At 46.9% G+C, this 27,836-nt stretch overlaps 1 protein-coding gene across 8 annotated transcripts; it reads right to left on the reverse strand.

The window, feature by feature from the left end:
• On the reverse strand, positions 1 to 27,389 carry ndrg3a (ndrg family member 3a). 8 transcript variants are annotated; one of them, XR_004609528.1, is made up of 17 exons: positions 27,215 to 27,373; positions 16,246 to 16,329; positions 14,577 to 14,609; positions 6,399 to 6,504; positions 6,200 to 6,320; positions 5,917 to 5,979; positions 5,775 to 5,835; positions 4,720 to 4,806; positions 4,128 to 4,184; positions 3,699 to 3,802; positions 3,317 to 3,382; positions 3,127 to 3,226; positions 2,986 to 3,021; positions 2,834 to 2,885; positions 2,423 to 2,448; positions 2,115 to 2,280; positions 895 to 1,007 (listed from the first exon to the last, which is right to left on the reverse strand). XR_004609528.1 is itself a non-coding variant. In XM_034533758.1 (16 exons), exons 2-16 carry the CDS (start codon positions 16,300 to 16,302, stop codon positions 844 to 846), a joined length of 1,146 nt encoding a protein of 381 aa, XP_034389649.1. In that variant the 5' UTR covers positions 16,303 to 16,329; positions 27,215 to 27,375; the 3' UTR covers positions 1 to 843. The 8 variants fall into 8 exon arrangements, 5 of the variants coding, with proteins under 5 accessions (XP_034389649.1, XP_034389650.1, XP_034389651.1 ...); XR_004609529.1 differs by having other exon boundaries at positions 2,423 to 2,721; XM_034533758.1 differs by lacking the exons at positions 2,115 to 2,280; positions 2,423 to 2,448 and adding an exon at positions 1,537 to 1,575 and having other exon boundaries at positions 1 to 1,007; positions 27,215 to 27,375.
• Between the last annotated feature and the right edge of the window lie 447 nt (positions 27,390 to 27,836).

The raw sequence follows: 27,836 nt of genomic DNA on the forward strand, positions 1-27,836 counted from the left end.
TCACGTTGTACCTTTATTCAGTAGTAATATAAATGGGTTGAATCAGCAGACAGCGAGAGGCACCCGGTGACGGGTACTTTTCACATCAGAACCCACTTGTTGCAGGTTGTTAAAACGTCACAGAATAATCTATTCAACTGAACAAAAACATCAAACACTGAAGCAGAAAGAAGAGGAGACGAGCTCAGACACAAAGAAAAGAATACAAAATGAACGAGTGTGCGTGACGTGAACGAGTTACTGACACTAAATGCTCCCTCCACAGCTTTAGTTTACTTTGACCGACGTCACTGGTTCTCCCATGCATCCCTTTGCCCCAAGTTCTGCAGCTACAGTATGTTTAGTGGCCCCTCGGCATAGTTTGTGACTAATTGGGCCTCGCGATATGGTTAGGATTAAAAACACAAAAGATACAGGGACTCAAAAATCAATGTTTAGAGATCAGGAAAGACCAGTTCAGAGTGTAAACGTGTTGTTAAGCACACACGGAGCATTTCTATAGTGTTTGTGTGTGGAGACATTTAAATCAAAGACAATGTGAACAAAAAATAAATAGAAAGGGGTTTTGGGGTTGGACAATGATATGGTTTAACCATTTGAATACGCAACACATTTGACCGTGAGTATGGTTTCTGGTAAGAATGTGACACTGTATTAAATATTCAATAATATGCATCTGTTAATATATTTATTACATTTTTTTTTTTCTAATCACATAGTTCCTTACAGATCCCCCTGGCGTTGAGTTGTTTAGGAGCGGGATGAGAGAGAGAGAGAGAGAGAGAAAGAGAGAGGGGGAGGAGAGAGAGAGGGCACATAAGTTACTGTGGGAATGTGAAGAGTTTAGCAGGACACCTCCAGGGTCTGGGGGCCGGCCTGGTTGTCCAGGGCGCTGCCCTCCAGCAGGCTGTTGAGGTTGTTGCGGCTGCGACTGCTGTCCATGGAGGTGATGCTGGAGGAGGAGGTGGTGCGTGAGCGCGCCAGGCGAGTCATCCCTACTGACGGCACTGAAAGAGAGAGAGAGGCGTATCAACCCTCCACTCCCACGGCACGGAGACCACGCGTAAGATGCAGCAACGACGACGGCAACAACGACAACAAAAAGTGCGTACCATGCAACCAATTCTATAAAATAAACAAAATGATGCAACAGAAAAAAATCATTGCATGTGTGTCCACCGTTTCAGGGAGAAACGCAACAGTGAAAGCAGTTACAACAGCAGAACACAGCAATCCAACTGAAGGGGCCGAGGAAGCCGGCACGTCATGCAGCAAAAATAGGACACGGAGGCTAGAATCCATGCTAACGGGACAAGCGCCGACAGGGAGGTGAATGTATGCAGGACGACCTCACTGTGTGGCCACCACACGGAGCTGCTGTTGAATACCAATGTGAACCAGTGCTCTCTGGAGAAGGTATCTGCATACATTGACATTCATCCGCTGTGGAGTAGCACGAGGCCAGGGGGGTGGGGGTGGGGGGTGGGGGGGGGTTCAAAGCCTTCTAGTCTGGCTGCTGCTCAAATACCCCGATACCTGAATCGCTGCTCAGGTGGCTGAGAAGAACGTAGGGAACTGCAAGCAATGATCAGAGAAGGAAGAAAGAAGGAGAAAGGAAGAAATGTTGAAAAGATGGCTCTCGTGTTGCCTTTTATTCCACCGCGGTGCGTTTCTGATAACCTGTTGCATTGTGGTCACTGGAGGACAGAAGGACAGCGGTTTGCCATCAACAACAGATAAGACATCCTAACGTGTGCAAACTAGACTCTTCATTTCCTGTTCTCTCTTTTGCATTTCACGCTGCTGCAATGTGTTAATGAGAGAAAAGCCGCTTTCAGAAAACATGCTGAGGTGTTGAGATTTATTTTCCACACTTTCTCAGCGTGAAAGCACTCTCTTTTTTTAATCAGTTTTAATCCTGCAGTGGCATTTACTCAACAGGGGGACCTGGTGGCCTTTAAAGCAACACTGAGGCGCTGAGGTACTGGCTACACCCAGGGGTGCCTCCCACGGTGAAGGTGTTTGGGAACAGGAGAGAGCAAAAGAGAGTTAGCGTTACAGATTTACACCAGACACACAGAGACGGGAGTCATCTGTGGGCAAAAAAAACCTACATTCACCACCTCATCCATCCATAGAGGCTGGTCGGTGTACTGAAAGTCAGTGCGGTCTGACAGAAATGGGGTTGTTGTTGTTGTTTCTTTGCGGATGAATGACCTGGAGGCCTGTTTAAGTATGCACTTTGAGTCTCTCTAGATTAGACTGCATCATTAAACAGTTCTGGATAGAAAGAGAAAAAAAGATCACACCAGGCAAAAAAAACAAAGTTTTTTTGTTTTTTTTTACGCCCACTTCAAACAGAACAGGAAGTGAATTGCTGTTCGGCGTATCTCGAGTCGTACTAGAAGCGCTCACACCTCACCTACTGAGGCTTGTGGGGACCACACACTGCAAAGAGCAGAGAGGAAATGGCGTTAGCGTCCTCTGAGCCTGCTCGGGCTGCCTCTCCGTGACCTGGCTGACAAAGAACCGAGTCTTTTCATGCACTGCTGGCCGCAGTCCAAACCCCTCCAGCAGGGGTGTTGAGCAACAACTCATTGGCGACCGCAGTGAAAACAATCCTTGTTTAAGTTACTGTTGCGATCGCTCTCGCGTCAACAGGAAATTCGTCGAACGCAGACAAACCTCGACCACAAACACGTCACCCCAAGAAATGTTGGCCTGTAAACAATTATTGGACATTCAATATAGAGGCGACTAGTTTGAACTGGTAATATTTTAGATCTTTTGACAAACTACAAGTAGCAAAATACCTGCGAGCGTGTGTACTTACTGTAGCCCATTCCCTGAACAAAGTACTTGAAGGCCTCGGCAAGTTTCCCTGGCTGTGAGCAGATACAAAAAAAAAAGGATCAAAGTTAGAAGATGATTTAGACAAAAGAATTTCAGAAATGAACCAAAACCTAAAAAACGTGAAAAACAAACCTGCACAACTTGGGGCAAGCCTCCGCAGTCAGCCATCTGGAGAAAAAGCATCGGTCTCATTAATAACGTCTTCGTTCGGGCAAAATGAATGACATCATATATTGTTTTTTTTATTCATCAACCCAATGCAAAAAGCTTCACCTTTAGCAGTGTGGCCTTGGTTGGATTTAACCTGGAGTTGCACTCCACCACAGCCTCCACAGCGGGGGATGTGTCGCCGACCACCAACAACGCTGGGCAGCTGGATGGGAAAAGAAGACGAGGCGTAAAATATCCTAAAAACCGTGCACTCGGGAGACAAACGTTCGTCAGTGTCGCCTCGGTAACCTACATTAATGTGTTAACTGTGTCCTCGTTCAGACCCACGATTGGCCTCTCGATCTCCAGGTCCCGGCGGCTGGTGCAGGGAGACAAATTAGAATTTAGTTAGCGGAGCGGGAACAATGTGATTCTGCAACAAAAAAAAAATAAAAATGGAAAGGCGACTCGGCAGAAATGCAGATTTTCTGTGCACCTCAGGATTTATTATTATACCCTTGTTCTTTGTAGTGTTTGCTTCTTTCTATATTCAGATCTGGCTTATTACACGTTCTGATACCGGAAGAAGAATTGACCGCCGTACTCATAAATGTGATCAGGACCACAACGACTGAGGGAAAATGCTGCTTACAAAGCTTTTCATGTACAGTGTATACTAATGTATGGCTTCATACTATTGGTAGGAGCCACAGAACAGGGCCAGGTTGTCCTGGTTGATGTCCTGGGCGATGTGGAGGCGGTAGGTCTGGATCAGCTCCAGGTTGTCTGTCAGCTCATCCTGGTTAAGCAGAGTAAAGTTAGTATTAGTATATACACAGTATGCTAAACTTCAGCACTGCAGTTATTAACACAGTCTGTAACCTCCTTGTCACAATCGACCCGTCTACATATCCAGGAGGACAGAAATAGAATAATTATAAAATGCGTGTTAAAAGAGCGAGATGAGACAAAGGGTACCGAGGGAAATCAAGAAAAGCCTCTTTGGCTTCCGTCAGCGTCAATAAAAAAAAAAAAAAAAAGGTCACTTATCTCCTGCTTATTAGGAGAAACAGAAATGACAGAAATGAGCACACAGTGAGTAATGTACTGCAGGAGAAACTCACAGCGCTGAAGTGGTGAGCCATGATGATATCCACCAAATTACTGGTCCATCCGGTCACCTGCACACGAGAAGAAGACAGAAACGAGAGCTTTTTAAAATTATTTTATTCACGTCGTAAACCTCATGGTTGTGGCTATATAACCATGTCTGTGTTTCCATGTAGTGTACCGACAGCTTTAGTGTTTGATTTTGACCTTCATGAAGGACGCAATTACAGAAAAAAGTCATATGGTGGAGGACGCCATGGCGACCGTAGTAGTTATTGTGGGCACATACCGTTAATAAAGAAACATCTCCTCTCTTATCGTTTGCGTTTATAAATTGTGAACAGATGAAGCGTGGGGATTTTGATCCGTATGGGACCAAGGTCATATCGTGGTTCCATGATTTAGTGCCACACTAACGTGTCAAAGAACGTTCTCCCTTGAAGAACCTTGTGCGGTCCACATCAGTAGGACACGACCGCACAGCATTCACTAATAACCGCCTGACAAATGGCTGGAAACTGAACTGGTTAATTATTGAACAGCTTCATGCATGTTGCAGAGCGTGCCGAGGACCTCCTAGGTTCATGCTGCGGCGGCACCACCGACCTTTGAGGCGGCCCAGTCGATCCAGCCTTCAGCACACGGGTCCACGTTGATCAGAACCAGCCCCTCCACCAGGGTCGGGTTGTTCAGCTGGGAAGAGAAGAGAAAGTCAGTTCCTACGTGGTACGCGGCGGTCATCTGTGGCGAGCGTTCTGTTTTCTGATCCGACAGCGTGGTTCAGTCCGGTCCGGTGAACTAAAAGGAATGAGTCATGCCCGTCAATAGCTACAAAAGTTTGGAATGATCTTTTTTTTTTGCTCTGGGTTTTGTGTATTCCCCACTCAACTCTGCAGGTATCGGATTAAACCACTCAAGAGTTTTCTGAAGTGGTGAAAAGTGAAGTGTGTCTGAATCCTGGGCTTTTAAACTAAGCGATTCTGGATTTGCCCGAAGACAGAAAGAGGATGTCGAGGGAAATCTAAAGACACGTTGAGGGAATACTGCGGATGCGTCTTTCAAATGCGACGCAGCAACAGCTGCTATAAACCCATCACGGGTAACCTCGTTTTGTTCCAAGCCGGTTAGAGAAAATGCCTTTCGGAATCAATGTTCTTCATTAATTCCAAACAAGAGCAGACTCCTCCATAGAGAGAGTCTGGGAATATGACGACTAAACCCTGCAGCATCCCTTTTTACCCCTGACCGCCACCCCCCCCTCTCTCTCTCTCTCTCTCTCTTCATTATTCATCTCTCAGCGCTCTCTTGCTCCACTCTGTCACGTCGAGCTCCTTCTGCTCCGTCGTACACGCATGGAAGCTTATTTTAGCCTCACCGAAACAAGATGTAAGCAACTGAAAAAGGAGAGAATCACCAAGGTGATAAATCATTTGGGGAACGGCAGCGTATGCAGCAGACTGCAGAGGAACCTGAAGCCCTGTGTGGGCTTGATTGGGGGGGGGGGGCTTTAATGTTCAGTGTAACAAGCCGTGTGACCGGAAAACCTTCAATTATAAAAACAGGCAAATCCGAGAGGTCATGTGGGGGGTGGGGGTGAGATCATAAAAAAAAAAAGAATGGCGTTGAAAGTGTGGGCGTTCGGGTAGAGATGGGGGACTCACTGCAAAGCGGCTGAGGATGTACGCCCCCGCTCCCACGCCGATGGCGATCACACTGCTGACCCTGCAGAGAAGACCGGCGGTTACCGCGGGACTGGACAGGGATAGTTAGTTCAAGCACATTATCAACACGGGCACTACTGACTTGAGATGAGTCATCACAGAGGGCAGCATTTCCGCCAGCTCGTCCATGGTCGGGTAGCGATAGCTGGAGAAAGATGAAACGCAGGTGAGTCAGTGTGAGTCATTTCCTGTTTCAAACAACCAGAGAAACTTAATTAATTCTAAATACTCATACACCTTTCTTTTTTTTGACAAACAGGGTGGACAATAACAAATTAAATACAAGCTTATTTTTCATTCCGACTTAAATTAATGGATCACGTCTCCGACATTAGCGCTGGTGGAAATGTGCTCCGCTAACGTACCCGCTGGGGAAGGGAGGCGCGCCCTCCTGCTGGCCGGGCGCGTCCACGTGAACCACTGCAAAGTGCTGCATGATCTCCTGCATGTCCTCGTAGTTGAACAGGGTGTTGAAGCACGACTTGTCTGGAAAAGTGCAAACAGTTCAGGAGTTTAGACAAAAAAAAGAAGCGTGTATTGATTCCCATCTTGGTGCTGACTCACGGTTGAGGCCGATGTCATGATAGGTGAGGATGATGGGTCTATTGCCCTTCGGGACGCCTCTCATCGTCACGTGGAGAACGCCATGAGGAGTCTCAATGTCATGCTCCTGCAGCCACAGAGGAGGAGAAGAAGAACTGTGAGACTGATGCACAAATACATGTTTTAGGTAAAAGAATTGAAGATGAACTGAATGTTCCGCTACTTTAATGTGAGGTGTGTGTGTTGTCCGTCTGTGTCACGTTTTTAAAGCACTTCTGGCGTTAATGCATAAATTAACAAAAAGCAAGAATTATATCCTTGTGGCTCAAGCGCGATATAGTTTTGCCTTAAACACATGAAGGAGCCATTTGGTTGAACCTGGCTAATAACTTCTAAAAGTAGTATAAAATTGGAAGTGGTATAAACTATTTTTGGGACATCAATGGAGTTGCGTGGCACAGAGACAATACAACAGGGACAATAGCACAAAGTAGCGTAAATTAATTGGAGTATTGTTTTATTCTCTCTTTTTTGATAATAAAACAGCCTTATGATTTGGGGTTTATTAGGTATATTGTGGGGGCTTTTTCCTTTATACGTTAACATCATCTCAGCCGAGCTCAAAGCAGGTTCTCACCACAACAGGCACACAGAACCGTTACAGCTACATTGAATAAAAAGACAGAATCAATAACATACCGATCGTGGACAACAATCAGACAAGTAAACACCCGCCGGCCACAACATGGCATTCAGGGTTTCTATCTCAGATTGAGATGCGAAGCGTACGCCTGCTCTCCACCACACATTCCTTCTGCCCTTGAACAAAGCACAGAACGGGATGTCTTTTCCTCTGGGAAAATAGTCCCTTTTTTTTTTTAAATCCTCGGGTCTTTCATAAGTATGACTCTGCAAAAAACGACACATTCACATTCAAAAGACACCGGCTTCATTCCCTCCATCGCTTTCTTTTGAATCCATTTATTTACGGGGCACAAGGATGCCTCGCGTCAGCACGCGAGTGACTCAACAAAAAACACATTAAATGGCTTCTGGGTAATTTCCACCAACACTTAATTAGACACGAGAAATGAGATGACGATAAATCGGGGGGCATTAGTTTGAAGATGACGGGCCAAAAAATAATCAGAGGAGGAAGTAGGAAGTGACAAAATTAGGAAGTGATGAAACATACAGGAAGTGAAGTCCGTTTCCAGACTTCCTTTCAAATCACAGCCACACACACACACACACACACACACACCCCCAAGGTCAGCATGACTTGGTGCTGCATACAAGGGTGTGCATGGCATAGCTGTGTGTGTGTGTGTGTGTGCTGCTCAGAGCAGGAGAGCCTGTGTGGGGCCCAGCGCCTGCCTGGTCTCAAGGCCCAGTGGTCATCAATAATAAAAGAGAGAGAGCCTGGGCGGACGAGAGACACCGGTTATGGCTGACTGCCACGGAGGGAGTGTGACTCGGACCGTTTCCCCTGCATGTTGTGTGATGGATGTGTGTCACAATCTCACATTCAAGGAGATAAAGGCAGATACACAAGGACAAGGCTGAAGTCATTTGCATCTGCAGTCTGTAATGGACAGTGTCACAAAAGGGGGGGGGGCTCATCTAGTCAGCAACAGAATGAGATATTTTCATTTGTGTGGGCGTCAGTCGCACAAAACATGAAAACTATGCACACGAAGCCAAACCCCCCCCCCCATGCTGACTGCTCCAGTCTACCGATACTGTGATATAACCTCCCAACTTGAAATGGAAGAAACCCAGAAGAACGTCTCCTGCTGACAGGAAGCCTTGCGTTCACCTTTTCCCAGATAACAAAATGATTTCGCAATTTCGGCCTGGTGCGAGAGAGAGAGAGAGAGAGAGAGAGAGAGAGAGAGAGAGAGAGAGAGAGAGAGTGTGTGTGTGTGTGGAATCTCATCATGGCTGTGTTGCTGCCGATTCTTTCTTTTATTTGAGACAAGGACAGAGTCAAGGACGTTCTAGAAAGAGAGGTTTTGTAGAAATGGAGGCGTCGCTCTTAAGTAACAACACAAAAACATTTGTGCGAATGCGCGCTTTGTGTCGTGTGTGTTGGTAATGTACATGTACGACCCACCAGTCATAGAACAATTAAAAAGGTCATGACAACATTAGGTGGAAGGGGGGGTGGGGGTGGACGGAGCGTGAAAGCAAGCAGGGAAAGAGTGACAGAGACAGGAGGAAAGAGAGTGAACACGGGGGGAGGGGGTTGAGGGGGTGTCCTGTATGACTAACAGAGGTATGTGCCTTACAACAGAAGGGGCGCTTTGCTTTGATTCCTCAAGCCTTTCCGGCCATGTCCTCGCATAAACACGGGTGGGGAATCATGCAGAAGACGGCTATGCTAAGGGGGTAAAGCAGGAGACTCTTTAGCCATGGCGTAGTTTAAAAGCTGTATTGAGCTCACACACACACACACACACACACACACGGGTATGACATGGACACACAGCGGCAGCTCACGAAAAACAGCCGTGGGGTGGGGCCGCGAGCCCGGACAGCTAGAGGGGAAATAAAGAGGGAGCGCACTGCAATGGCAGCAACCCCTTTTCCTCTCTGATACATTCCTGGTGGTTAGTAGTTGGACAATAACTGTGTGTGTGTGTGTGTGTAGATGAGACAGGAATACTGAGTAGGGGTTTGAGGGGCTCCAGGAGGTCGACCGGGGAAAACATGGAGCTAAGCACTTGGGGTTTGGGGAGGTTAAAAAAAGAAAAAGAAAAGGAGAGCAGTATGTCATGCTGTTCCTCTTCCCGCAATCCCTCTCTTATCAATCCCTCCTCCTCCTCCCTGTTTTTTTTCCACGCCCTGAGAGCAGCATTACAGGGCAAGAAACAGCCAGCAGCCTGAAAATGAATTCAATGTATACGCAAGACATCCACGTCTCTTATGCACGTTCTCCAGGGGGATCATCTCAGGTTCTGTGACACCAGCACAGCCCACGTAGAGTAAGCGTGTGTGTCATCGATGCAGTGGGTTTAAACTACACACTCAAAAGTCTCTGCAGGGGAGGGAAGGAGTGGTTTTGGTGTGTTGTCGCTAAAGTGTGTGTGTATGGGGGTCGGGGGGGGGGGGATGAGTGACCTCCCTGCCTATTTTCAGTGCTGACAAAATAAGGAACACAATGCTGGCACTCTGCACCATCCACAGCCATTCACAGGTGAAACACATTCAGGTATGGATGAACACAAAAGTATTCAGAAACGTGACACACAAATACCAACAACCCTACTGATAGAACACGCTGTGTATTGACAGCTATGTACACTGGCTGTGGAAGACACTTGAGCACTACACACACACACACACACACACAGAGACAAACACACACATGCATCTTTTTACATCACCACATTAAAATTCACCAATGCACCCTTGGCACACACATGGGCACTGTGTGACCTGTAGGCACACACACACACACACACACACACATACCAAATGTTTACCCCACGCTAGCAGCTGCCCGGAGAGAAAAAGCCCCAAAGTCTAAGCCTTCTGCTGAAGGTGGTGACAAGCGAAGCCAGCAAAGACCCCCACCAGCCTTTCAACATGCTGGAGCCAGCTGCCGTCCCCTTCTGTGGGGAAACCGCACAACAACCTCCATTCCAGAAGCTGCAAGGACCCAGCCAGGTGTGTCAAGGCAGGCAAGATGCATTTGTCACTCACCACTCCATTCCCAGAGCATGCAATCTGGTCCAGGTCCAGAATAGCTGACATGTTTTTCCCACGCAGGAGAGGAGTGTGTTGTGCTATGTGCAAGTGTGTGCTGGGCAGCTTTGAAGATCTCCAAGAAGGAGGAGGAGGAGGAGGAGGAAGGCGGGAGCACTGGTAGGAAGGGAGGGATGCAGGGTGAGGAGGCAAGAGCAGCAGCGACAAGGAAGACCAAGAAGAGAGGGAGGAGAAAGACACAGCGGATTGAGGAGGAGATGGGTAAATAATCTGAATGAAAGCAGAAGAGGGGGGTGGTGGTGGTGGTGGGAGGGGAGGGGGGGGTGTATGGATAAGATGCAGAGAGAACGAGAGAGAGAGAGGGAGAGAGAGAGACGGAGACGGGAGCTAGGAAAGAGAGTAGGAGAAGAGACGGAGGGGGAGGAGAGTGAGACTGCAGTTTGTGCTTTAGTAGTCACAGCGCGTACGTAGAGCCTGCCACCGGTGCGTCTAATTGGATTGCGGCGGGTCAGGTGGGTAGAGGGAGAGGGTGGGGCTTAGAGGAGAAAAGAGAGACGGGTGGGAGGAAGTGGGAGGCAGAGAGGGGTGAAGGGGTGCAAACGACGCAGAGGCAGTCCTGACGTCAGGAGTGAGGAGAGGAGGCCGACTTGACAGCTCGCCCTGGACCGTGTACCGCATCAGCAAAATGGCTGCTGATCACTGAGATGCAGCAACAATTGTCTCCAGGTTCACGTCAGCTTCACCTTGCTGAGGAAGAAGACCGAGTGACCTCAGCAGCCACACGAGAAACACCCTAAACATGAATATCCATAGTCAGACCCCATTAATAACTTCTATATTTCAAAGATAGTTACTCAGCAGGACTAGCGTAAAATGCAGCAGTCTGATTGATATACACCAAAAATAGCTTTGCAGCAAATTTTGGCTCGTAGTGTGTTGACATTCAAAAGATAACCCTCAGCATGCTCTAAGCTTCCCGGGAAATGAACACACAATGAACTATTTGTATTCCCATTGACAGCCCCACATGAAAGGATCTGAATCATTTGATCCTCATAGTTTATTGATCTCCCCCTTCTCGACTCTCCTCTGCCAGCAGTGTGAGGCATCACGTCTCCGCTCGAGGCGGACTGCTCTGTGCAGCCAATGGCACGCGCGCAAACAGCACAGAGGGGGTGGGATCACGAAGAGAAGGGGCGCTTCATTGGTCGGTCGTCGTTGCAGCATGTTCGGTTGCGTACTGATGTTTCTCCTCTAAATGTTTCCTGACCTAACGCACAGAGGGTGCCACTCACACAACATGTAGTGGATGTGCATTACGACAGATAACACATGCAGTTCAGATGAATAAAGTAATACAGGTATGACAAGTACCGTACTTACAAGTATGATCTGCACAGGAGAGGGATTTTAACAAAACGTAGTTACAGTTTATTTAGTTCCCGTCATCCGATCGAGAACATGACAAAATTGTGCGTACGCTGTGACGTTATGCCAGAGGACGTGTTCTTAGTCACATGGGCTCATGGAGATGATGCGTCGTGACCGGACACAGGAGCAGGCTTGAGTCACGTGTCAGCGGGACAGTCTGCAGAGCTCAGTTCAATGCTCAGCTTTGCATTCACACAGCCAGACACCGGGGGTTTGACATGCAAGCATATAAAAACTACAACAACAACAACAACAACAACAACTGCACAAGCTCATGGAAACATGTGGTTTTAAACTGTCGCGCACATGACACGGCCCAGTGCGTCACATCACATGGTCAACCTGATCCTCTTCTAAGACGGGGACTCAGCGACCCCTGTGTACTGCACTGCATTTCCCTAAATCTAAAATCTCACACCAGACCGCGGCCCTGCAGCCACACCGTGGACAGCCTTATGGCGCCCTCTGCTGAGCGTCATGAGGCGGTGAGGATTTAAAAAGCCAAAGACACGAGGCTGCAGATGGCTTTTATCTAGTAGGGACGACGTTTGAAAAGAATGATCTAATAATGACGTCACAAAACATTTTGGAGACAAGAAAAACATCACATAAAGCCAGATTCCACAGATACAGCGCAGCCTTTTTGCTCCCCACAGCAAAACACCTTCAACCCTTGAGATATTCTATTTAAACATTTTCTTTTTTTACAGTCAGACATTTCTATTTCCGTGAGGTAGACACGGTGTTCACGGGTGTGTGAGGCTGACTCACACCTTCCTCCCCTCTTCGCTCCCCAGTGATGTAAGCAGGACATCTTAAGAGACAAGACTGCAGCACCACCCCCTCTAGTTTCTCCTCTCTGACCACACCTCACCACCACCAACCACGACACCCAACAACGCTCTCCTCATGCAGGTGCGATTGTTGCAGTACCTAGGAACCGCCTGCGGTAGGCGCTTCAGTACCAGCCAAGAGGAGAGCAGCTGGATTTGTCCTCCATCTGCTGGAATGTCAGAGTGATGGTGTAAGGCCAGGACGCCTCGCCAGGACGCCGCCTCCCCCCCCCCACACACACACACACACACAGATACTATATATTCATAGGAAGCCTGCTGCTAATGCCTTGTATTGCATGTGGGCTCCAGTTGTTGTTCTATTATTAATGTGTGTGGCAGTCAGGAACAATGACGTCCTTATTTCAACAACTGGCTCTTTTTTAAATTGATTTTTAACATCCCGATGAAGCCGGTGTCATTTCATGTCAAACCAGCAAGATGAGCCTTTTCCGACACTTAAATACCAATTCAACCCCCTACACAACATAAACTTTGACTTATTAATAACACCTTGGCAGTGAGTCTTTTTTTAATCAATTACACTTGTGATTTTCCTGCTGTGAGTGAAGTGAAACCGTCTTAAAGAAGAAGAAAAAGGCTGATTATCATTATTTCCATCTTGAAGTAACATTATTTCAATGGACATTAAAAATTTTTTTTTTTTTTTTTTTTACAAATACCCGTTCAAGAATCAGCTGTTTAAGGATACGCCTTAATAATTATTTTAAGACCATGACCGTGTGAGGTCAAAATGGCTGCCATGGAAATGAGGTCAAATACACATAACCCCCCCCCCAATACCACAAAGACAAATTCTAGTACACTTCTGTCTTTTAAGCGCAATGGCAGTATACCTCTAACTAAATAACTAAATCAAAAAGGAGGACGCTGAAACACGCCGAGTGAGGGCACGGCTTCTTTTCTGACTCTTGTTTTAGTGACGAAGCAGGACAGGACTGGAGCTTGTAGCTCGCCGGCTCCAGCTAACACGCTTTACTCTCCTCCCCTGCCTGCAGCAGCTATATTTAGCTCGGGTGGGATGCTGGGAGCAGCCGTGACTGCAGAAAGCGAGAGAGGGATGAAAGATTTAACCCTTTGCAGCGATGTTGATGCTTGTGAAACACAGCAGAGCGCTCGCCTGTGGGAAGTCACTCCTCAAGACTCCTTTCAGGAAGAAAAAAAAAAAAAGAGAATTGCATAGCACAGGGGCAGAGGGTCGGCAATCCCCCTCCCCCTCACCCCCTCACCATGCCAACAAAAACATCAAAGAAAAGGCACCTGGAACAGAACATACTCAAGGCTAATACACTTTTTTTCTTCTTGAATGATAATTATTCATCCATTATCACATAAAAGACCCGACTGGTGGAAAGACAAGCACAGATTCTGTCACGCAGAAACAATCACAATCTCACTGTGGAAGACACCAGCTCACACAACTATTAATGCTCGTCGGCGATACCTCTTCCTGACATTGACTAGAAGAGTAGACACTGTAAGGCTCTCTAGAGGGATTGAACAGTACAGCTGGCCATGATGTGTTAAAGCCCGGCACAGGAAGACCAGTTTTTACTTTGAAGTATTCTGCTTAAATGCAGGATTTGAAAGTAGAGTGACGTAGAGTGACGTGGGGAGAGAGAGAGAGAGAGAGAGAGAGAGAGAGAGAGAGAGAGAGAGAGAGAGAGAGAGAGAGAGAGAGAGAGAGAGAGATGGAGCTAGAGAGAGAGAGAGCGAGCTAAGTTGCGCTTAATGCTTTGTGTTTATAACAACAAGCAAACACAATGCTAATCTCTAAATCTTCTTCAAAACCCCGCCCTAAATTAAAACAAGTAGGCCACCAATGGTATCGTATGTTGGTTTTTAAAATCAATACAAATGATCCACGTTCCACAGAAATAATATTAAGTTCACATAAGTCCCGGGTATACACCCACACTAACCATTAAAACAACCAGCCAAGAATTGACATTCCAACCAATAATGGCCCACTCTTCAGTATTGTCTTGTGTATACACTCGGGTAGTGTCCAAATAAAATGGGATTTTGTGAGAAACAATGATCAGATGTAGGTCAAACAAACAAGTGGATTCAGTGGTGGGGGTGGGGGGTGGGGTGAGAACGGGGCCAAGCGTAAATGCCCCCCCAACCCCCTTCCACTCACACTCCAGCATCTCCTCAAACCATCAGTGCTTTGTGTAGGAGCAGAGTGAGCAGCACTCACCTGGCAGTCGAAATCTTGAAAGTTGCGTGCATTCTGCAAGAAAAGAAAAAGAGGGGGGGGGTCAAAATAAGGCAGGTGGAGAGGGGTGCAGAGGCAGATGGTGGCTTTACAGCACTACCTTTCTTCTTCTTCCTGCTGGAATAACCGTGCAGCAGAAAACTGAATAAAAACACGTCTCTGGCCAAAGTCCACACTATTCCAATGCTGTAACGCAGTTCTCAGGAGCTGAAGAACTGATTCATATTCAGCTTCATCTATTCCAGAGACGAGATGAAAGTGTTGCATGTCAGCAATATTACCGCGAAGAAAATACTCCGCGTTTTTAGAAAGCACCTTAATGAAGGTCCGCTGCCTCAGAAATGTACGAGCTTATAGACAGGAGAATGTCCAGCATACATATATTTAAAATATAATTCTGAACATCAAGGAAGTCACATTTTGTCACAAAACTGTTGGTAGACTAAAATAGAAACGGTCCAAAATAGAATGGCCGTTGCCTTGGCTAGCTAGCCAACTAGCAGCCAAGGCAACGACCATGTTGATGCTGGCTAGAAGCAGCTCACGGATCGGTTTTACACAGAACTTAGTGGTACTGCGACAAAACTACAACCCTCGTCTTCGCAGACGGCCATTACACTTAAGAGTTACGTTGCTCTTTATTGTCTACTGGCTACTTTGCTGCTGCAGACAGAACTCAGTTGCTCCTCGTTCCTGGGTGCATCATCAGTCGCCAATGTATTATCGTTGTGAAAATCAGTACGTGTTCCAATTGCCTCTGCAAAAAAGGATCAGAGAGAAAATGATAATCCTCTTTCGTCACGGTTATCGTGTCATGATCTCCATCTGCTCCTGACTCCTGGTTTGTCTTTTGAAAGAGCCGCCACTAGGTGGTGTGAGAGGTCAGCATCTGTATCCTTGTTGTTTTTGAATGGTGTATATTCCCCACCCTGTCTTGTCAAAAAGACGTCTACAATATGCAGTATGCAGCTGCTCAAGGAGAAATGTGACCCCCTCCCCCCTCAGACCTGATCCTTCCCCACTCCCTTCTCCATTGAGGCGCTGCACGCCCCTGACTGTCTGTGACTTTGGCCTGGAGAGAGAACAAAACGGTCTTTCTCATCAGCTAATCAGCTGTTGAGACGGAACAGGCAAGAAGAAGACAGGAGGCCAGAAGAGCTTTGATCTTCCATTAGTTCCCCCCCCCCCTCCTCCAGACGTCCTTGTGTTTTTTTTGCAGTCGCTCACTTGCTACAATCTTCCAATCTCTTAAAAATAAAGAGATGAGTTTTCTTTAAGTTTCTCCTTTGATCTCTGCTCGTCCTCTGCTTGTCTTTCTTTTCTGACTCTCCGGTTGTCTTCTGTTCAACGCCACGCTTCTCTTCTACTCTCCACTTGCTCCCTCTCCCCTCTTTTCTTTTGCACACTCGACAGTCAAGCGCATTTTAATAATTCACTTTGATGAACAGGACTGCAGAGTTTTCCTGCCTCGTCTATTATTAGCGTATATGCTTTTGCCTGGGAGGATCATATGGGGCGCTCAATTCACCACGAATGTGCACCCCATGTCGGTTTAGTTTGAATGTGCGAGTCTGCATGTTGGCTCAGGTGCAGGAGTTGGGTGCCTGTTGCCTCAGCAGCTAGAAACTGTGCTGACCTTCCCACAACTCACCTTATTGGTCAGCAGCGGCTTGATCTCAGTCAGCTGTACATCCTGCAGCTCATCCATCTTCCTGTCTCGTCAATGTAAACAACTCTGCCCAAGAAGAGAAAAGAGAAAACATATTACTTTACGTTAATAAAAAAAAAGCATCGACAGTGAGTTAAGCAAAATACATTGTGAGGATTTTCTTCCCAGCTTCTGAAAGGGGGGGGGCGAGGAGGAGGATACTGATCGATTAGTATGGGATGGAAGCAGGAGGCAGCAGGTCACAAGTCCACCGCGATAGCATTTCTCTCAAACCTCATTGTCTCGAGTCCACATTGACATACTGTGATTTGTGCAGTATATGACGACACATGAGCCGGCTGGGAAGGGGGAACGGAGGGATTTCATCAGTCCTCCAGGAAAGGTCACACTTCCTGTCCACACAGGTGGTGTGCAAACATGCATTACGCACACGCACACACAGAGATGGATCAGCCCAGGTTTAACAAGAAGCTCTAAAGTCCACCTCATTTGTTTTCTCCTTGAAGCCAGCCGTGTGTCCCTGCACATAATTACAGAACAAGAACACTGACACAAAAGTGTCCCCCTCCCCCACTTTCCCTGAAACGGCACCTCTTCGGCCTCTCCTGTTTGCTCAAGGTGAGGACAGGAAGGGGTATTGAATTGCCTGCCCCTGCCCAGGAGAGCGGCTCATGTTGCACATAGCAGCAGATGGAACGTCTGCTTCTTCTAGGTCAACGCTCTTACAAACAGCCTTGATGCAAAATGACGGAGTTTACAGCACACAATGCAAATAAGACAAAACAAGAAGTGAGGGCAAATTGAGCAGCGGAATAGACAAATTGGAGGAGCGGTTATAATCATTTCCTGAGTCAGAGCCAAGCCCCTGGAACGACCTTGAGATGCTGGTGTCAGATAACCTTCAGGGCTGGTTAGTGGTCATTCTAGCAGCGAGCCAGCAGCGGGAGGTAACAGCAATGGTGACGTAACACCATATTATATCTCTGTTACCAGATCCGTACAGATAGCTGCCTGTTGACACATGAATCGGGTTAGAGGTCATCCTGCTTTGCCAACAGATTGCACCATGCCTGGAAACAACCAGGGAAGCAGATGGGTACAACTGAGCACAATCTTTAAATTACAGAAGGAAAAAAAAAAAAAAAAATATGCAGAAAACATGGAATTTTGGAAGTACTCGGCCATCAGCATGGGGAGTGAAAACATGCCCAGCAAACTCCCTGCTGACAAATCCGGCTCAATGGTGGAACTAAATATTATTTAGATAAGCGAACAAGGAAAAGAAGAAAAACAAATACTCTGCATGCTTGAGCGGATTGGCTGGATCAATCCAACATTTCCTCAGGCTGTCAGAAAGTGGGATGGAGGCCAAAGCCGGTTTAATTGTAAACAGCCTAGCCAGGTAATCGAGGTGTTAAGGGAGACGGGGTCAGGGTAAGCTTGAACCAACTGACAGACTGACTGGGGTGGCTTTCACAGCCCGACCCCACTGACCCCTCACACTGGGCAACTACCATCATTCTGTGCCTCTTCCTTTGGGATTCATCTGGTGCTCGCCGATCTCAGACTCCCTAAATCATGCACCGAATCACTTGTTATTAACATCAGAGCCCATTTAGTAACATGCGCCATCATTGCCACTCTTTCCTACCTACTTCATGCCAGCTCTACCGTTCAGCATGCGCGGCGGTTGCCATAGAGACAAAGCTGGTTGCCGATGTTTATTCTGAGCCGGGCTAGCCCCGAGGGACAGATGTGAGGCAAGGAGTCGGGGGGGAATAAATAGTGGTAGAGAATGAGAACTGAGAGAGAAGCTCACAACATGTGGAATAGAAGATCAGGCGAACTGGTCCCGGGTGGCAGGAGGGAAATGCCATTTGCAATCTCTGCGGCGAGCTTTGTCCCACATTCCCACCAAACCACGAGTGAATGGGAGACGGGTTGAGAGCGCCGATGATGGAGAACAAGTCCCCGACGGCCTCGTCTGTTGTGCCGGATCGCTCTCACAAATGCCCCCCCCACCCCCTGACATTGGAATTGGTTTCACTCTGCTCTTCGGCTTGCAAATGAGTAACACACGAATAGCATGACGGCTCTCACACATGACCTCCCCACATCTGTGTTTCAGGTTCCAATTCCCTACGCGTTGCTTTAGCCGCCGCTCAGCGCTACACAATGCCACGCGGCGAGAGACAAGGAGGCGGCGCCGGGTGACCAATCGGCAGCGGACACAAATGGGAGGAAAACCACACGAGGCCCCGTTTCTACGCAGCAAAGGTCAACCTTCACTACAGCCCAGTGTCAGCGCGGCCTCTGGGGGAACGGACACGTTTGCAATTCCGACACAATTGTTTGTTGACATGTTGAAATACTTCAGCTTAATAAACGGCTAACTTATTTAGCATCCCTCGCTCTCCGGTCGACAAGCACTTGGCGTCTACCTGGCACACTCCATCCCGTCTCCACGACCGCGAGGGGGAGGGGCCTTCGCTGTGATGCTGAGCTGCAGCCACCGGAGTGCATGTGTGCGTGGACGCCGAGGCGCGTGCCCAAACACTCGCTGTAGATATTTGGTGTCTCTGCAAACACAAAAGGAGTCCAGTAGCTGCCACGTCAGCAGATGGCAGCTAGTGATCGATGAACACATCCCTCCTCCCACTTTTCCCTCCTCCTCCACTCTCTCTCTATCTATCAATCTCACCTTGGGCCGTCAGGAGGTCTAGGCAGGCTGCGCGGTGGACGACTGAGAGCCCGGCTGTGACGCCGACCCTACTTTTAGCCCTTTCAATTAGTTCCCTTTTTCGCTCGGTCGCCATGGCAACCGTGACTACTAGCGGTTCACCCGGAGTCATCATCATTCACATCACGGCTTTGGCTCTCTGACCTCCTTCGGCTCCACGTTGACAGAGGTGAATGTCGCCACGGTGACCTCATATTAACCTACCTCTGGGTCTCTTTAAAGTTTGGTTGCCGTGGTGATATAAAAGCAGGAACCCATAACTGGCCACACACACACACACTGTCACCCTCTGCAGTGGGGAGAAGTTTACAGCAAATGTTTACATTAAACTCTCAAATAAAACAATATCGTAAAAGGTGTGATAAAATGGGACGCATGTTTGATTTCCATGTAGAAATATATTTGTGCCACTTTGAGTGCATCGGCTCTGAAATGAACACTTAACAGGCTCAGCGTTTATGGCTGGAAAGCAGACCATGAAGTGCACAGATGCGTGTTAAATTTATGTTTGGGGTTTTCTGGTAGCACGAACCGTTCCCGACAGCTTTTCTTAAAAAAAAAAGAGCTAGATTCTAGACTCCCTTAGAGGACCAGGTTCAGTCAGGCCTTCAACGCCCCTGAAGGACTCACCTTAACGGGCTGCGTTAATCAAAAGATCCTACTCTTTATTTGGGCCACAGCTAATTGCCAATTTAATTCCAGCAAGGAGAAGTGTCATCTTACAAAATATACTAAAGAAATGTAATGGCCATTTGTCCAAAACTCACTGACGCACTGTGAGTTTGTGGTTTACGCAGGAAAGAGAATGCATCGTCCATACAGGATTTTATTTTTCTCATAAGTTATTTAACTAAACAAAACAAGCAAACAAAAGAACAGAGGACCTCCTAATGCTGCCTCTCATGCTCGGGTTAAAAAAAAACCATAGGCCTACCCAGGTGCATGCTGGTCCTGTACCGGCCTCCTCCTACATACAACCCCAGGTGCCCACAGCGTTACCCAATTAACAAACAAATGAACAACCAAAAGACTAATTATATCTAGACAACAAATAATTAAATCAAAAGAAACAGCTATCCTAATATATATATATATATATATATATATATATATATATATATATATATATATATATATATATATTTTTTAAATCAAACCAAAATAAGCAAACAAGAATAATTAAACACTACAACTTGCGAATAAAATAGCTAAATACTAATCTCAAATAAAAAGCTCCTACTCTGTTACTACCAGTCGACACTTGACCAGACTTCACAACAGAAAATAGGCCAGCACAAATCCCAGTGATATAACCCGCCTGCAGCCTAACTTCCATGTCCTGCCGTCAGGGCTTCAGATGCGTGAACACAACGTATCCCTGCACAGTCACCAGTGTGGAGACGCCTTCCTGTCAGAGACTTTCCCATCTTAGGGGGAACGTCATCAGAAACTTCTCTTCCTTCCAATTTTTTTTTGCAACCAGGCCAAACTTTTGTTTACAGTTAACAGTCTGAGTAAAGCTAATGGACTGTGACAAGTCTCCGTTCCAGATTACTGCTCTGAACCGGGCGGTTTGGTAAGAGAATTAGACGGGGGGGGGGGGGGGGGAATATATTTAAACAGCCAGGTGAACAACAAGCTGGGTGATAACAACCAGGATACTTTCAGGGTTCTGTGGCGAGGGGGGGTAGGTCCGAGGAGGAGGGCGTCCTGATCTGGAGCCTGCTCTTTTGTTCTCCATTGTGGGAAAGCCTATAGAACAGACCACCTCTTGCCGATACTGTCAGCACACACACACATACACACACACAGCTCCCCATGCTGCACATCTACTTAATTAAATGACAGCTTGCTCTCCAGAGGCTCCATCATCCTCCTCACAGCTAATACGGTTCTCTTGACACAAGCTGACAGCACCCCCCCTTTTCTTTTTAACAGAAACTGCGATGATATCTTCTTCTGTCATGACATCTTTTCAAAATAGTCTATTCTTATCTGATATATCCCACCTCAAAATGTGGAGCGCCACCCGAACTGATAACACTTGGTTCGGTAGCGTCAGGATACGATCCTGCTCAGGTGTACGGTCACATAACGGCTGTGCACACACACAGACACACACAGATACACACACACACAGACAGATGTATGGGAACAACTGAATAGAAGACATGAAAAAGAAAAGCAACTCAATCTGCAAGAGAAACTATTTTAAGACCACTAAGACAAGAAACAAATCTTCCTCGGAACAGCGGCCTTGCCTTTGATCCTTCCCAGATTAAAAAGATCTATTAAATGCTAAATACTGCATTACTATAATTGACTCGTCCCTTATTTGAAAAGCGAATCTGAAGGCAGACCCACATTTAATATCCTGAGCTGCCGGCCGGCTATAACTCAAAACATGCCAGTGATAAAAATGTTGAAGAGGTTGTACTTGGACCGGATGTCTTCACGCACAATAATGCGGGTGCTGCCGCGAAAGGACAAGACGGAGGAGAGAGAGACGAACGACTACGTCATGTGATGTTTAATAAGTGTGCCCACATCTCTCAAAACGTGTCTAATGAGCCTCACAAATGCATTTTAGTTTTATTTATTTAATTAAATAGAGGAAATGTGATCGTCCATCACATGAATCGTTCTCTCCGTGAGGAGAAGGCTGGTTCATCAGCAAAGATGCTCATTGGCACATGGCAGCCACTGCACCTGCCAACCCCCCCCCCCTCTTACACACACACCTAAACCCTGACCTCCAGACTCCAGAATTGGGGACAGCCCCTGTGGCGCTCACAAATAAGACACCCAATCTAAACAGACAAATAAAGTCCACATGAAGACCAGGCGGCAACCTGAGTGAAGAGTGAAGCCAATGCAGATGTCATTTAAACGTGCATTCTTTCTAATGGCCAGCAGGAGGCGACTCCTCTGATCGATTGCAAGTCTATGAGGAAAATGACTTCTCACTTGATTTGTTCCCTCTGTAAACATATTTTAAATGAGTTTATGGTCCGTCACGAGTTTCAATTATTCATCCATACAGCATGATGTTCATTTGGTAAATTATGGTCCCATTTAGTCGTTTTTCTTCTTACAACTTGAACCGTTTCAGTTAATGAAAACATGTCGTCATATTTTTGCTCACCTGAAAATGTCCCATTGGGTTGTACTCAGCTCCACCCTCGCCTGTCACTTGGTTGCCAAAAAAAATCCCAAGATGCCGATGGCCAAAATGAACTTGAGGTTCGGCGACACACACACACACACAGTAACACGTATACACTAATACACACCTCTAATCCTGCAAAGCAACAGAGTGCAAGACCCCTCCCATTACTCTGAGGGCTTTTAAAGAATTACCTTATTCCTTGAGGGGCCACTTTCTCTGCTAATGGTCTTATGAGATTAAAGAGCTTCACTGAATTGATTTACAACCACATATCCATTGGCATCATCAGAATGCTTTCACCTCTTCTATGAAAAACGCACACAGCCAGACAGTCTCTGAGGACCGAGTGGCTTCCTAAAGACAGCGCTTTGGTTCATAAAAGATATTCGGCATATCTACCATCGGCATGCTGGATTTACTGCGCCAATACAGACCCGGAGACCAACAGCAATATTTTCCCCCGGGGAAGTAATGTTTCGGACCAGCAAAACCAGGAACTCTAATCCTCCATTAGGCCTGTTTCAGACAAGGACGTGTGCTTGGTCATGTTATGAATTTTGGATGTGTATGATTGTAAGGCCTTGAGTGTGTGTGTGTGTGTGTGAAGGCCATGTTCCTCCCTGCTCAGTACATTGTACTACAGCCCCACAGTCAGAGAAGTCTATTTTGGTCTTCCTGCAGAAGAAGTGGTCCCTGCACTAAGCTGCATATCAATTTTTGAGACTTAAGGATTTACGTGTTTTGTTTGTTTCCCTCGTTTCTTCTTTTGTATTGGAATACAAACTAAGACTGGATTGTTAATTTGCCCTAAATTTACTCATCATGCAATTTTTTTCATATGTACTTTCCCTTCCATCCTACGGTTTACATAATGTCGGTTTTTGGTCACATCATCTAACCATAAAAAGACACTATTGGCTTATCATTACAAGCTCCAAGTGTGGACAATGGCAATACCGGTGAATATATACAATATATTGAGTCAGTGCTTGTTCCACACAAATTATGTTTTTCATCTTTCCTTTGACTCCAAATACTGCCAGAGCAGATCCTTTCAAAACAATGATAAATAGACTTATAAGAGAACAGCAATTTAGATCGCTGTAGCTACCTTACACACATAATCAATAAATCAATACACACACTAGCAAAGACAGGTCTCACACAAAGAAAGGCACGGAGGGAGGATGAGGTAAAAGAAATAAAACGTATCACTACCAACGGGGGCGCCAAGAGACAGACGTGTGGCGATGAATCTCTAGGTCAGAGAGAAGGGAGAGCCCGCCTGTACGGCTCTCTCCTGGCACCCGGTGATAAATAAGACTGAATGGCTGCTGGCCTGTCGGACCTCAGTGCTGCTAACAGAGTACCTGGCCCTACTTCGCTGCACGAGGCTCGCTGCCGCTCAGTCTGCGGGGATTTCCTCTGCCTTGCTTAGTTGTGTAGACAGCACAAGAAGACAAAGTGCGAGAAGGGGGCTATGTGTGTGTGTGTGTGTGTGTGTGTGTGTGTGTGTGTGTGTGTGTGTGTGTGTGTGTGGTGGGTTGCTGATGCGAGTGGGCCGTTTCCAGAGCAGCGGCGGTGTCCTGCTCGAGGCTCAGCAGGATCTGTTGACTGCGGTCGGGCTGGCCGAAGGGCAGCTGCGCAACCAGCAGCGAGACCATCTGTGTAGCCTGGCAACCGCACACACACACACACACACACACACACACTTAGAGAATCAGTTCATCGAGCTGGGTAGAAACTTAAGAAAACGCTCCCATAAAATATTAAAACACAAGCACAGAGACATGAGAGCCCTGGCGAAGACCTCTCGAGTCGGTGTGTTTCTGTGCATGAATCAGTGCTAAGAGGCCTGTTGCCTCACAGGACCCCGGCCTCTGCTAATAGAGTTATGGTCAGCGTGGCCGTCTCAGTGATTACTGACAACTCAATCGCCTACAGAAACACAGAGGTGGCTTCTCTGGCATCCCCTTATCTTGCCCTTGGCAACCACAACCCCCCCCCCACACACACACACACACACACACACAATCCTAGACTCTGCCTATGGTGCCTCTTAAATCAAACGACCTTTGTCACTGTCATTTACATAAAGTTATTCTCTCATCATCACAACAATAAATGCTTTCCCAGCCAGCGTAGGTTGCACTCGGCTCCCGTTAGCATTCAATGCAGCAATAATGCATCAAATGAGTCATAACACATAGCACTGTAACTGCCATTTGCTCTGTCACAGAAGAAAAACTCACCACCACTGGAGCGTTTAACTTTCCCGGGTGATCCCTAGGACTATTAGAGCGAGCGTATGAAATGATTTGCCTTCAGTAAGATGGCTGTAAAGAAGTCTGCATGCTGATTGCACGTTTGTGTTCTCAGGAGGGCCTGGCGTGCGGCGTGAGCCCGCTTATTTGTGCCGATGACATATCCACTTCCTTCGCCTCACACTCACGCAAAAAAAATGTGAGCTTCAAAATTAACAGCGGAACCCGAAGGACGGTCCAGAGACATACAGGAGGTCCAGCGTGGCATGGATCCAACACTTTGGATCAACAAGCTTACCACCTGTGCTCCGCCTCTCCTCCCCACCACCTGCTGATATTATTGCAGATGTTGAGCATGTATTTGTTCCGAAAGCCTGAACCTGCTGTGGAAAGACTTGGGCTGAAACTCGAGACCCGGTGCAGCTTAACTTACAGATGCAGTCCGGTTACAAAAACACAAGAAGCTCCGAAATACACAGGGCTATTTTTCAGCCATGACGTCCCGGTAACTGTCCACGTCTGCGGCGCAGGTGATGTTTTGCCCCACGGGGCCGGCAAACCAGGAGACGCGGTAATGCTGAGGTAGGAGAGAACACCAGGCAGACTGACTGTCAGCGCCAAGGCTTAATTACTGTCTGCGTCTCTCCAGTGAGCGTTATTCCCTCACATCCTGACATTCATCCCTGCAAGAAATCCTCTTCCACTTGTTATGTGCGCTCTGTAATCTCTGCAATAATGTACGTGCAAGTGGTAATACCTGCTTGAAAGGCACCTTAATCGTGTCACTTCTTGATGGGGACACATTGAAAATACTTTATATATGAATGCAATATAAAAGTACGGTTGCATTATGCCGACTTTGGTCGTCACTTTGAATGCTCGGGCGAGTTTGTTTGAATTTCTTGGAGCACTTGTGGATGGTGAAATCCCTCTAGAGTTCAAAAAAAAAAAAAAAAAAAAAAAAAAAAAAAAAAAAAGAATATGAAGAAAATGTGACAGCTTTAAAACAAAGTATTGTAGTAAACCCCCCCCCCCAAAAAAAAACATTTTTGATTATTCAAACTTCAGTGCGGGCTGACACATTTCCTGTGGGTTTCACAATTGGCTTAATTAACAACTTGTGCCACTCCCTTCGGTTAGGCAGTAGGTTTTCGAGGTTGGTCTAATAATCAACCAGGAGCGGATCGCTTCCAATGACACGGCAATAAACCAAACTATAACCCACCGTCTGCTCTTCCTCCCCCAATAGCAAAACAGGTTTACAGATCAACGTGCAGGAAGACGCGTTTCTTTAGCGGCGGTGCATTCGCGTTTCACGTCTCCACTTGCCTTTTGCCAGTGTTGTCAGTGACAACAAACGCCCCCGGGGGGGTTGCTTGTTGTGTAAGCTCCATTCGAGCCACACAGATCACGTGACACTGCTGGGGACATTGTGGGAGAACACCTGAATTTAACCCCCCCACGTGAAACGATAACATACTAAAATGTAAACCATTAGATACCAGAATTAAGGCTAACATATAGATTGTGTATTCTGTGCCTGTGGTACTTGATACAAAAGGTTTTAATGACCTACTTAAAAAGGTATTTAATACATTTCATAGAACTATGATTACTTTGCTATCCCCGCTGTTCCTGGTAGTTCTTACTGGGAAACTGTAGAACATGTATTTTAAAAATATATATATATGATGACCGGGTATTTTGAGGTAGTTGGGGAAAAAACACCTGATGTCCACTCTCTTGCACTTCCCACCTGGGTGACCTTCGCATGGCCACCAGTGACATTGCCATCCGTCACGTGGTGCCTGAATGGTGAAACACCTGCGGCTACATCCCTATGACGGATCTAATTGATGAGGATGACGGTGATGGATCTGCCATGTGGAGACTCAGACAGGGGAAAAATAAAATAAATTGTAATAGACAGTATGTCGTGAGAGAGCCACAGATGCAACACAGTGGTGGGCCTTTTCAGCCGGCGTGCAGGGCTTCGTGTTTAAAACTCTAGAGCAAATGAAAACAATACATAATAATATCACCAGTCCTCTAATGAAACTGTAAGTTGTTTATTACACATAACAATGAGGTTATGATCTAAAACCGGTAACTTATCAGTATATAAAGACCTAAGGATTTTTTTTGGGGGGGGGGAGGGGGAGAAGTTTGAATTTGCATTGCTGCATTAAAATCCATCCAGCTTTAATTAAGCCATTCGACAACATGCACCCGGGTTGTTTTAGCTCGGCAATGTACGATGCAACGTTATCGTGACAGGCCTCTCGTTTCGTTAACGTGTCGCCGGAAGCCAAAAAGTTATTATTTAGCGAGTAAACACAACGCGAGAGAAAACAACAACAATAAAAAAACACAGCCGACTCCGGGACGTTTCTGCGGCCGGCAACACGAAGAGACACGGTGCGGAAAAACCTCGTCGTTATGTCGCATCGCTGTTGAGAGAAGCGGCGATGAACTCCATTCTTTTTTTCTTTTTTTTCGAACTGAACCGCTCGCGCTCGCGCTCGTGCCAACGTCAGTTACTCGCGGCGGTTGGAAACGCGTTTTAACGGAGCGCCGATGTAACGGCTCGCCTGTTGTTCCGGCGGCGGCTCGCCGTCATCCCTCGGAACAGAGCGAGTCGGACGGCAACGTGAACAGGTTGGAGGGGGGGGGGAGACCCAGCGAGACGGGAGATAATCTCCTGTGTGCATCGGGCACATCTGCAAATGGGGAAAAACAGGGGAATACTACCCACGAAAACACAGGTTTCGGACTCACCTCGTCGGTAAAAATAATTAGCGTCCTTCTGGCTTCCAGCTAATTCCTCTCCGAGTATATTGTTGAATATGAAAGGCGATATTAATATGGAGGTACACCGTAAACGCTGCTCTCGTCTGCCGCTTCCTCTGCCTCCTCAACTCGTATTTCGGTGTGACTGTGGGCGGGACTACACGCTGCGTCGCAGACACCGCGCAGGAGCCAATGAGAGGAGGCGGCGCACAGACCGGGAGGGGGCGAGCAGGACGTCTCACTCTGCTAGGAAATGGCGAGGACGAGACTGCGCAGCCAAGGCACGAGGGATGGGGGGCAAAAGAGGAGGGCTCACACTACCTGAGACGTTACCGACGAGCCAGATGTATTTAAACTCGCAACCGTAAAGTGCGTTTCATTATATCCCAGCTTCGTTTCATGCTATCCCAACAAGAGCTGCTCCAGTCTCGTGTTAAAATAAACGGCGGAGTAAACGCCTACTTTTGATAGGGAGGTGAGATAATTGCATTTATCAATTATAATTGTTTTTATATCAAGGGCATTTGTACTTATAAATAAAAAAAAGTCCACGTTTGGTGATAGTCCAACGCCAATGTTGACATGACACACAATATATTATTTTCCCTAA

The sequence above is a fragment of the Cyclopterus lumpus genome, chromosome 5 (genome assembly GCF_009769545.1).
Source record: "Cyclopterus lumpus isolate fCycLum1 chromosome 5, fCycLum1.pri, whole genome shotgun sequence".
NCBI classification, from domain to species: Eukaryota; Metazoa; Chordata; class Actinopteri; order Perciformes; family Cyclopteridae; genus Cyclopterus; species Cyclopterus lumpus.